The sequence below is a fragment of the Ananas comosus genome, linkage group 16 (assembly GCF_001540865.1).
Source record: "Ananas comosus cultivar F153 linkage group 16, ASM154086v1, whole genome shotgun sequence".
Taxonomy (NCBI): domain Eukaryota; kingdom Viridiplantae; phylum Streptophyta; class Magnoliopsida; order Poales; family Bromeliaceae; genus Ananas; species Ananas comosus.
The window spans coordinates 10,105,707-10,118,293 of NC_033636.1; the positions used below are offsets into that span (position 1 = coordinate 10,105,707).

The 12,587-nt window shown below is 36.7% G+C and overlaps 2 protein-coding genes across 2 annotated transcripts in view; both read right to left on the minus strand.

The window, feature by feature from the left end:
• Positions 5,602–9,894, minus strand: LOC109722298 (syntaxin-71). Its single transcript, XM_020250300.1, has 9 exons — positions 9,492–9,894; positions 9,275–9,400; positions 8,320–8,485; positions 7,512–7,597; positions 7,148–7,216; positions 7,028–7,072; positions 6,866–6,928; positions 6,676–6,752; positions 5,602–6,066 (listed from the first exon to the last, which is right to left on the minus strand). Exons 1-9 carry the CDS (start codon positions 9,645–9,647, stop codon positions 6,051–6,053), a joined length of 804 nt encoding a protein of 267 aa, XP_020105889.1. The 5' UTR covers positions 9,648–9,894; the 3' UTR covers positions 5,602–6,050.
• Positions 10,473–12,587, minus strand: part of LOC109722300 (receptor-like protein 12) — a 10,226-nt gene continuing 8,111 nt past the window's right edge. The window contains 1 exon segment of the mRNA XM_020250301.1: positions 10,473–10,726. Coding sequence (XP_020105890.1) covers positions 10,627–10,726 — 100 coding nt within the window. The 3' untranslated portion in view covers positions 10,473–10,626.

Sequence of the window (12,587 nt, forward strand, 5' to 3'; positions counted from 1 at the left end):
ATGGATATAATAGTCTCACACTAGTGACTCTCTCTATCAAATTTTTTTATTTGGTCCCTTATTTTCGTCAATCAAGAAAATAATTTTGTCCTATATAATAATTATCATAATATATTTAATTATTATAATTTATATTTATAAATAAAATATATTTAAAATATATTGTATAATAAATATATAATATAATATATAATATATAATAATAATTATAAATATTTAATATTATAAAATATATTATTATATATTTATAAATAAAATTATATATATATAGGTGAGTGGTCCAGTGTGGACCACTCATCTCGGTCCACGAGCTCTTACATGAGCTCGTGGACCCCGATGCAAGGAAGCCCCATTAGTCCCGATAGTTTTCGTTTTCCGTCAAGATTCGGCCGAAAACGAAAAGCTCGGTTTTACGTGAAATCTGTAAAATAATTTTTCCTATAAAATTTTTTTACGTCGAATCAAACGCTAGAAAAATAATTTTTCACTGAAAATAATTTTTCACTGAAAAAATTTTTCTGACCATTTTTACAGGGAACCAAACGCCCTCTAAGTGGAGTGGTGGTGGTTGTGGATGTTGAGTTGTTGAAAGTACTATCAGATTTGCAAAAGAAGGGAGCTAAGTATGGTTAAATTATTTTATAAATATATTATTATTTAGCGATATATGTTTAAAAATTATAAATAATTTTCGGAGAGCGATCATGGCGCGACGGATTTGGGGCGAATCAAAAATTTTTTTCATTTCTTGCTCTGAATCCGTCTCGAATCATATTAAAATTACATCATTTCTTACTCCGAATTCATTCATTTCCTCTCGTTTACTAACCCATTCGGGACGGATTGGAACAAAAACTCCACCAATCCAGATCCATTTGCATCCCTAATGTAAACCCACAACTTTGTTATAGATGTGAAATAACCGTTGTACTCTAAAAACTTAGCTGTTAGAAAATGGTGTTTTAAATATTTTTATATTTAACACTTTTCCTCATGTTTGGACTCAAGACTTTTTTTAATCGGCCCATAACGTGGGCTGGAATTAAATGAAAAGCTTAAGCTGTTAGAAAACGATGTTTTAAACATTTTTATATTTAACACTCTCCCTCACGTTTGGACTCAAGACTTTTTTTAGTCGGCCCATGACGTGGGCTGGAATTAAATGGGAAAAAATTAATATGTTAGGAGCCTGACGCGTGACTCGAACTCAGCATGTGAAACAACCGTTGTACTTTAAAAGCTTAAGCTTTTAGAAAACGGTATTTTAAATATTTTTAAATTTAACAATAGACAACAAAAGGTGCAGAAATAAGGCGCAGATTAGGAATGCAAATTGAGCTGGATTGGTAGAGCTTCCATCATGACAGTAACTGAAAATAAAAAGATCTAAAAAAATATAACTCGTTTTGAGTATGTTTCGATTCGCCAAGTAAATAAAATGAAAGGCAGAAGATTTTTTTTTTTTATCGATCCGTCCTGAAGGGACTGTTAAGTTGAGGGTTAATCCGTCCCATATCTGCTCCGATCCGATAAATTTGTCCCATTTGCACCCCTACGACAAATCAACCTAATGTCATTAGTTTTACATGAACCAAATAACGCAACATACGAGTTTTCACCCCAATTTTACTACGGTCGTCCTACAGTGAAAACAAACACGCCGAAAGTGAGAGGTAAACTCGTACCGAATATTTCTATGCTAAGTTAAGGTAAATTACATTTACGCATTCAAATGTATTTCGATCGTCTCTTGCATTAAAGAAATAAATTTAGTTGTATTTTTGTATCAAATAGATTCAGAAAGTTAAAATAATCAATTAAATAATTTTACTGGAATAGTTTGTCATGTATAGCATTTTTTTTTATAAGAGCAATATTACCTATACACCTCTAGATTAGATGTTCATCTTATATTTCATCTCTCCAAAGATCTCTCCTTTCTCAAATCTTATCAATTTTTTAAAACTAAAATTTAAATAAACTTTTGTGAATCTTAAAATATCATGGATATAAGCTTTACACTTATATATAGGTGTACTGGTAGGATATTTTTCGTTACAACTCTAACTCCCTCATAATTTTTTAATGTTAATTTAATTATTAATTTAAAATTTAAACCTACTTGCACAAGTAAATCTATTGTAGAAAATCCTTACCAATATATTTTTTTTTACTATAGTATGGATGGTTCGAAAATTGGTTTTTATTTTTCTTTTAAAAAATAGATAGCAAACTACCTGCTTCATTCATAAAGCGGGATGAATTAAGCGTATATGATGGAAGCAACAACGGCCTCCGAAAAATAAGGTAAGTACAGAAAGAAGAGCAAAGTAGTAGAAGAAAGACTAAAAAGTGAAACAGTAATAAGAAAACAGTAGTAAGAGAAGTAAGGGGAAAGAGGTGGCGCGACGGTTTAGTCGCTCTTCAAAAGTAAGGTCCAGTTGCTTAATGAAGTAAGGTCCAGTCACTCATCAATTGTTTGACACGTCCGAGTGCTCGGGCAGCGTTGATGGGTGCGGTTCGAAAAATAGTAGAGTTTCTGTCAATCCAAACAACCCACCAGATTACTGACAGGATGGTCAATCCTTTGATTCTTGTCGCAGCGTCGTGCGTTTCACATAATTTGGTCCAGACTTCCCGGACGTCCCCCAAAACATCAGTGCTTACCGCCAATCCTTCCGTCGATAATACTAGAAAACGAACAAAAACACAATGGCAGAAAAGGTGGTCGTAGCTTTCCGGTAAAACCGCTCAGAATACACAGTGTTGGTCAACAGACATGCCTCTAGCAAACAATCTGTCGGCCGTGAGAAGTCTCTTTCGAAGTAACAGCCAAATGAAGATTTTGATCTTAATAGGGATTTTTAAACTCTAGATATTCTGATTCTTCCGGTCTCTTATTCCGCCGTCAGTAAGGAATTGGTAAATGGATTTTACCGTAAACAGTTGGTTGCCGGTCCACTGCCATTTTGGCGAATCCGGTCTGTTGTCGGGATGGCTACATAGAAGCAGTTCCTTGAGTAACGCCAGCTGTTGACGGTTACAGCCTAATCGAGACGCCAGAAAACTCCTGGTGATGAAACGCCACCGCCATCTATTTACGTTCCAACATAGAGATACCCCAGCGTCCTTGTTCGTGGCAGTTGCATAAATGTCTGGAAATAGGGTGCTCGAGGGGATTTCACCAATCCAAATGTCGGACCACAACCTTATGTTACTACCAAAGAATATTGAACTTGTAGAACGGGAGTAAATTTGATAGACAACATGGCATACACAATGAATACCAAATATATATAAAATTCATTTAAAATATTAAATATTAATGGTGAGAGTTTGAACTTACTCACAAAGTTGAAAGGGTTTAGATATAATTAAGAGGGCAGTTGCTCATTTCCTTCATTTTTTTTTCTAAAAATGAGTTCAATCAGAAATATAAAATAACTAGATTTCGAATTTGAAATTTTATTAGGTATTAATTATGACACTCTAGGGCAACTGTGCTATGAACATTCAATAAATCATCCTCTTTTTAAAGCTTGTTCAAGTATGGATTACGATTCTTATCTTTTTTTATTTTGTTTTATGTTATTTAGGTTGGGAGTGCGTTACTGTTATCTTTAATACATTTACAGCAATTGAAGTTCTACCTTATTAATAAATACTTGCAAATAATTTCTAAGAAAATAAAAAATTATCGTTTGTATATCATGGAACTAACAATATCAAGTTGATTGGAAATAAGATTATACTTAACAAAAAAAAAAAAATGCTGTTTGTCAACTATATACTTGAGCGTACTGTCAGGGACTTAACGAAATTGCTATGCAATCTAAGTTTTTGGCCTAATTTTACTAGCGGAGCGGGTCGTTAAAGAGACCTGAACCCAACCCGCTGTGGAGAGATGAAGGGTTTTGTAACTTCTCACATCAATGATGGAAGCTTAAGGGTTATGAAACTCTCAAGAGTTAATAGAGTGACTCTTGAGATTATGGCTCATTATGAGGGTAAGTTAGTGGGGTGTTGAGTGGCTAGATTCAATGTATCTAGTAGCATATAAATAGTGGCTAAGGCCAAAACACACGGAGAGAGTATGTTAGTATGCTGAAATCTCTTTTTCTAACTAGTGTAGTACTTAGTTTTTTAAAAAAATTTCTGCCTTTTTCTCTTGTTTCTTTCCTTTGCATACTAAATCGTAGGACGTGAAGGCCCGGGCTTACAACAGGGACAAAGGCTTATCCATCTCTGCGAAGAAAGGTGGGCGCCGCACGGGTTTTGCGAACGAAAACACTAAGTCCGTGACAGTACATCTTACGGCAATATTTAGAATTTTTTAAAATATATATATATATATATATTATGCTTTTAGTATTAAAAAAAATACCAGTACAAAAATATAAATCTTTGCTGAATAAAGTATAAGATTCACATTCTATTTTTAGCTGCACAACTAACATCGCTCAATTTAGTATATGGCTCCACAAATTTCAAAACCAACCACCAGCTTGTGGATAAGTTATGGTTTTTTCTTTTCTTTTTCCTAGAGAAATATTATTTATGTACTCCGAAAAATATGTATACATCTAACGCTCCTCAATCCAAACATTTTAATAACTCTTTTTAAGTTTTTAATATTAAAAATAATTATAAAATAAAAATAAATTATTGGTTTTTGAATTAAAATGGCGGGAGATTTAGCGCCTACTTTTTGGGTTTGTGCATTTGCACGTACTTGTGGATGATGAGTAAATATGGCGGTCATTGAAAATCATCTTAGAAAATCAAAAACACGAAAAATTTTGAAATGCACCGGATATGGGTGACGTGGCATAACAAATTAATCAAATCTCTTCTTTTAGATATATATATATATATATATATTCTATCATAATTATAAAAAAATAAGTTTATTATATTTTTGTTTAAAAAAAATTATTATCATCAAGCTTGGTGGGTTGGGAAAAGCTTTGGATTCACCAACCACGTGGAGGGGCAGTGAGCGGGAACTCCAAAGCTCCAACTAGCGAACCACGTTGCTGTCAAAATAAAATAAAATAAAATAAAATAAACATGTTCCTCACACACCTCAACAAGAGTAAATCACTGAATAAGTTTAAAAGGGAACTTCTTCGGTCCCAATGCTCTCACACCACCACGAGGTCGACGACCCTATGTTTCTAATTGTTATATTTTTTTACTTGCTGATTGCCGACGCAAGTAACAAAAAATTTAATAGTTAACATTCAAAGTCTTAAATTTAAATTATAATTGATTCACATTTCTAATTAAATTTATTTTTTAAAAAAATAAACGAATTCCAATTATAGTTGATTCATATTTCAAACTAAATTTATTTTTAAAAAAAATAAACGAAACGAATAGCATTTTATCTATCTCTCTCAAAAAAAAAAAAAAAAAAACAAAATTACTTCTGATTTGATCCCTTTGATACGTTTTGCGATTTCCCAAGCAAGCCGGCCGGGACATACCCTGAAATTACCATTTTACCCCTTATAAAATGCATGGTGTTTTCCAATTTTCCCTGGTTTGGTACAGAGGACGGGAGTGAGAATGCAAATACAAATTGCAGTATTTGAGGGATACGTTATAATACTGGGGCACCTCACCATCCTCAAGAGTCGAGCACCACCTTGTGTTATAAGAAGCGCAATAATGAAAACGTACATCGGGAAGCAGTGACTGGATTACATCCAATTATACATATCCGTTAAAAACACAAACACAAAAAACTACATAGACACCAGGAAGCCCCTTCAGAAATTGAAACGACAATTTGATGCGCTGCTACGAATTTGCTCAGTTTTTGCACCATTAATCGGCATTGTTGAACGGTTCCAGGGCTTAAACGCATAGCAGTAGCGACGACTAAAGCCATAAATATCACAAGCATATTACCTCCGGTATCGTAAAAAATAAGTTTATTTTGGAAAGCACGGCACATTTTAAACACAAACCACATTGAAACATAGGTACATCATCACAAACGGCGAGCTGAGAAATGAGAAGAGAGAGTATCCAGGCATTGCATCTCAGTGTTTCAATACGCTGCAAAGGGAAGAGAAATAGCAGATATCAGAAGAATAACGCGGCGTCTAAGTATATACTAGTACATGTAAGTGAAGCCCCTGTAGAAGGTAAATTAAAGCCGTAATAAATTTGCTGTTAATTGTATAATGAGTAGTGAAATGGAGAAACAAAAACGCAAATTAAACAACCAGCCACTCCCCTACAACAGAACTTTCACCATCATGCTAAGGTATACTAGCAGAGAAACTACAGAAATTTGCAACGTGTAAAGTTTATTTGGCGACAGTACTGCTTTTCTAAGGATATATTATGCTTCCTGGAGTCACTTTCGATGCATCTTTTATTGTCAATATGATAACTTCTCATGACAGGACAACATATGTACTCCAAATAAATAAAAAACTACGACATGATATATGCCATCATATCTCAAGAGGAACGGTTATCTCAGGTGTTTTGGAGTCAGAAGGACTATGTATAGAAGCCTGATACGGCCAAAGATCAGAGAAATCCTTAGACACAAAATGTCATGCATTGTGTGTTGAAATTATAAGACTGCCAGTCTAACTAAAAGTAGGTAACATCAGCCGAGATAAATACAGTTTATTAAACGCAGAGGAAACTTACTTGTAGAGGTAAGCAGCAATACCGAGAATGATACACAGCAAGATGATATCAATACAGAAATTGCGACTGGATCTCAGCTGAAGGAATGTCAGTACGAGAAAAGTTGTTAGAGATTGACAAAAGTTTTCAACCACATTTTATTTCACATTCATCATTTCTGAACCATATTGACAAAGCGAAATGAACGTACCTGAGTGACAGTTTCCTTCAGTCTCACATTAGTATTCTTTAGGTCCGCATTAGCCCTGTCCACCTGTACTCAGACATACAAATAGTCACTAAAAAATACAACACCAATTTAATTTTAGATCTATAATAACCAATATCTACAGTAAAGGCAGAGTAAACCAACCTTTGTTTCAATCTCGTCAACCAAAGGAACTTGTCTATCCAATTCCTGGAAATTACATAAAAGATGTTAAACTAATCTTCACATAATTCTCAAGCATATAAAACAAGAAAAAATCCCAACCTCATTCATATCATGGGCCATGTTTTTAAGTGTATCCAAACCTTCAGAAATGACATCCAAACCTTGATCCTGCGAAATATTTGAAAATTCAGCATGTTAGTAGGAGATCTTAGTTTCACTACATCTTCCTGCGTACTGCACAAAGTAGGCTGATTATCCACTACTTGAACTCTTATACTGATTAATTAAACATTATGGAATAAGAAACAACACATCACAACTACTCATTAAAGCATCACAAAAGGAAAAAAAAGAAAAAAAAAAAGATAGGAAAGGAGAAGAATAGAGCTGTGAAAAATGGTTTACCAATTGGAAACAAAAGACAAAGCTAAGCAAAAGAACGAAAAATGATAGGAATACTTGCCTGCTTCATCTTGCGCATCTCATATTCTTGTCTAAATTGATTTGACTCTTCGCTCTGCTGAAAGTACTCACTGTCAAATCTTCCATCTACAACCAATTTTTAGTCAACAAAGAGTTAAACTTCATAAATAACAATGCAATTAAAACCACAAAGCAGAGACACTGCGAGAGAACTAGCAGAGGAAGACATAGAACTCCTATTAATGCATGTCCAAGGCTATAGGAACACAAATTTTGTTTTTCTTTTTTTTCTCTTTTTCCTCATGATGAAGAAGTCAATTAACACAATAAGCTCAGACATTAACACAATAAGCTCAGATGCAATCGCCAACTTATCTAACTCATCCTGAACAAGATATTCGTGTGTAAGAAGAGCAAAGAGACACCCATAATTCTTTGAAAATATAAGTGTTTCCATGAACTATTAATAAAAAGTAGTACTAGATGATGAAAAGTTTTGTCAGAACGAATGACACCAGAAAGGTCCCTAAGATTTGTAACTGTGGTGACCAACTGGAATTCTATCTCTTCCTCACTAAAATATGAAGTTAAACGAAAGGAGCGGGAGACGAAGATTGATAAGCTATCTTATATGTATCCAAACCCTGAATGAATAAACAATTGCAGAACCAAAAATGCTGATTATAAGAATATACAATATAGAAGTTAACAGTTGCTAATGCCAAACAAAGGAAAGGTACAAGTTCTTCCCACATTAAAATGCATCCTATAAGATAAATATACAGAAAGTTAAGGGTAACAGCAGCTAGATAACATTATGTTCACACTATTGAGTAGCAGTTAAGAACCTGAAGTTGAGTCAAACTTAATTTCAGTGCGGGAAGCTGAAGCTGTCCAGCTGCTCGTCTGTTTCGTTCCAGTAGCACTCCCATCTGGTATTGATTGTATGCGCTCTGGTAGGGCCACAACCAAATCATTACGCATGGCGAGCTCTTCCTTCGAAAGCCCTTTCACCTGCGATAAATACATTTCAGGGTCCACGCAATGAATGTACAATATAAGATCAAAGCCCAACATCTCAAAAGAACTCTTATCAATTAGTCTAATATAACAGGCAAAAATAAATTGGGCACATAAGAGTCATCACACTTGAATCCCAAACATTCAAATTACTAAATCAACATATTTTCATAGTTGGACATAATGATCAACTATTAAATTGTTAAATGATGCTCTAGATCCATAAAATATTGCAAGCCAAAACATCAAATGAAGATAATCGCAAGGACCATCAATTAGACATATCCACATTCATATGGTGATTTTCGGATAAAGCCTATCAAAAACAGATTCAATCTCCATTCTGATCTTATCTTCTATCTGAATTACTCTGCTTTCTAAAAGAGACCAATGTGATGGCCAATCATCAACAAAATCTCCACAAATAAACCAATGTACCCTCTTCGATCTATTTACCTTCTTATTTCAATTCCTTAGAAACAAAAGCTACAATTACACTAAAATTTTGCAAATTGTCTAAAACAGAAGCCAGCCGGAGCAAACGACATTTTCCAAACAAGTAATCTGCAAATAAAAAAAATAAAAAAAAAAAAAGGAATACCACAAACAATCTCCCAAAAGCTATTACATTGTTCTAAAAAGGCATCACAATGCAAATTGCACATCTCCAACCCGAATCTAAGCACAAAAGAACAAATTACGAGCAAAACTTGAAGAGCAAGGCAACACGCACTAAACAAATCACGAGATCTAAAGATGCGATGGGCGGGGAAGGGGACGGACCTTTTTGAGCGCCAATCTCTGGAGCTTGGGGACCTCCTCCATGAGCCGCGCCTTGGTGCGTCGGATCTCGGCGTTCATGGCGACGGCGGCGGCCCGGTTCTTCTCCTTCGCCGCCATCTCCGCTTTCTGCACCGCAACAATCGCATCAAAAAACCGCGACGAAACCCTAGAAACACAAAGGGATCGGGGTGGGTGGGGGTTGTAGAGGGGAGGGAACCTCGAGAGCGGAGTCGATGTCGGCCTCGACGGAGGCGAAGAGGCGGGCGAAGGGGTCATCGCCGGAGACGTTGTTGGCGTTGAGCTTCTCGACGTCGTACTTGTCGTACTTCTTGCAGATCGCGTCGACGCGCGTGAGGATGTCGATCACGCTCATGGCGATCTCCTCTTCCTCCTCCTCCCTCCTCCTCTTTCACGAGATCGGATCCCTCGTCCTCGTCGTCGTCGTCGTCGTCCCCGTCCCAATTTTGTTTTTATTTTTATTTTTTAGTTTTTGTTCGAAGTTTAATAATATTTTGAGATGGTGGTGGGGGAGCGGCGACGACGCGGGGGCACAGGCTGGCTATTTTCTGGATGGGAGGAGTAGAGAAATTGTTTGATCGATCGGTTGAGAGATGCAGAGGCTTGAGAGAATTGGGTGAATCGGAAGACGCAGTCGCCGAGCCCAAATCAACGCGTCGGGTTTGGTCCACGCCAACGCTTTTGAGTTCGGGTACGGTGGCAACTGAAACCTCTTTCTAAATTTTTTTTATTCTTTTATTCTTTTTTGTTTTTCATTATACGGAGAGTTTTATACAGAAATACGATTATACGATCAAATCAATTATTTGTTATTATTATTATTTTATTATTGTATATTAAAGACCAAGCGACCCGGTTAAAAGAAGAAAAATAAAAGAAAAAATTACAAAACCGAGAACTCTTAATTTGTACGAAAAATGTAATAGTATGGTTGAACTTTTTCATGTAATTCTAACTACAGTAATTGAATTCAAATTTACTAAATCAAACACTGAATCTGAATATGCATATAGTTACAACTACAGATCAGTCGCAATTATATATAATCAAGCATTCTCTTATATGTATTAAGATGCACATTCACATTAGGCATAATCTCCTAAAATTTCAAAAGTGATCAAAACATTAATAGAACCAGAGGGAAGAAATAAATTAGGATGTAAAAGAGACCGGCTATTAATTTATAATAAAGCAAGCTCATTAATTATCATGTATTGCATAATTAGCCACAACATTCAAATACCAGAACAAACCAACAAGGGAAATACACATACAATCCTTCATAGCTAATTGACTTAGCACGACAAATTAACCCCATAACGTACTCCATTACTTTAATACTGCACCATGTTGTTACCCCCCTCAATTTTCCCTCTCATTGTGTCTATTTTTCTCACCAACCGAGCCCAGTTCACGGCCACTTGCACATACAGCCTATCATACATGTTGTCTACGAAGCGAAAATANCCCTGCAAATTTGTGCTCTCGAGCAACAACATCTCTAGCTTGTTCCATGCGCAACGTGGCAACCTCTGCACCAATTCCGTTATATCTCCATTCAGTTGGTTAAATGTTAGATCTAGTATCCTCAAGTTGCATAAATTTTTCAAGGTTCCAGGCAAGAATCCCACAAATCTATTGATTCCTAGTCCAAGAACTTCGAGGGAAGTTAGATTTCCGAGACCATCAGGAAAAGGACCAGACATTAGATTTTGTATGAGATAGACGTGTTTAAGGCTAACTATATTCCACAACCAGTCGAGCTTGGTAGCGCTGTCGAAGAGATTAAATCCTAGATCAATGGTCGCAAGTGCGGTGAGGTTAGAACGAGGAAGAGAAGCGATTGTTTTATTATAAAGCACGCAATTGGCTAGCCTTAGAACTTGCAGAGAAGGGAGCATGTTCATCACTTGAACCCAGTCTACGACGGCGGAGAGGTCCACAGAGCTTATATCGAGGTACCTCAAAGAAGCGAGGCGCGGTAACCATGAGAGATCAACTGAGTACATGCGATGGTTGTTGTACTGATAATGATAAGATTGGTAGTGGTAATAATAAAAACGATCTTGAATGTCAAGATGTCGCAAGCGAGAGAGATTGCCAAGCTGAGGTGGTATGGCACCGATAAAACCGGCTCCAGAGAGGTTGAGATACCTCAACTTCTCAAGAGAGCCAATGAACTTTGGTATCGGGCCGCTATTAAAGCTGTTCATGCTTAGGTCGAGGTAATTTATTTGTCGTAAAGCAAGCAGAGAAGGACTGATCTCACCGTGCAAAGACATATCTACGGGACTGTTGATGTCGGTGTTGCGAAGGTCGAGCTTCACGACATGGCCCGTTCTGTTGCTGCACGCGACGCCCTTCCACCTGCAGCAGTCTTGACCTTGCCAAGACGAGAGAACGTTCTGGCGATCTACGACGCCTGCTTTGAAGGAGAGAAGCGCAGCCCTGTCGCGCAGAATGCAGCCGAGGGAGGGGGCAATGAATAGCAGATGCCAAAGTAAGAGAACTGCATGGTTGGAGAATCTACCAGCCTTGGCCATTTTCTTGCCTTCTGAATGTAGCTGGACCAGGCGCCAACAACTGGAAATGTAATACTTGCTTTTGGAGATTACATTATATATAGGATTTTTTTTTCCTTAAAAAAGAAAAAAACAACTCTCCCTCTCATTCCCTGGGCCCAACAGGTTCTCCGAGTGAGTGGATGAGTCTATTGACTCTCCATTTTTTACTACAATACACACCACATCTTATTTGTTATATCTATCGTATAAGTTAAAAAATTTTATAGCATTTGATAAGTAAGAAGTATATGTCAAATAGCTAAAATTACATACTAGATAAATATTACATTCAACATCCCAATTATTGTTTCTTATGTGAAATATACTGTGACCTCGCAAAAGACTGAAATTCATGAATCTTAACAATATATATAAAGAAAAGGCATCTCACAGCTAAAGGTCAAAGTATTTTGCTGGCTTGTCCTAAAGAAAAGGCATCTCACAGCTGATAACCTTGTAAAGAGAGGATGGACTGGCGACACACTTTGTGTACTATGCAGTGCCCATGATGAGTCGGTGGACCATCTGTTTTCTCATTGTGTTTTTACCAAGTTCATCATGGTCATGGGGGTGGAGGGCGTGCAGGGGGGTGAGCTAGGTGACGACGTGTATCATGTCTGGGATAGGTGGGCGACCAGGAAAGGACGGTATAACAAGAGCAACAGCCTTCCGGAACTGGTTGCTTGCTGGTGGACCATTTGGAAGGTCAGAAATGATCTGATTTTTCGAAA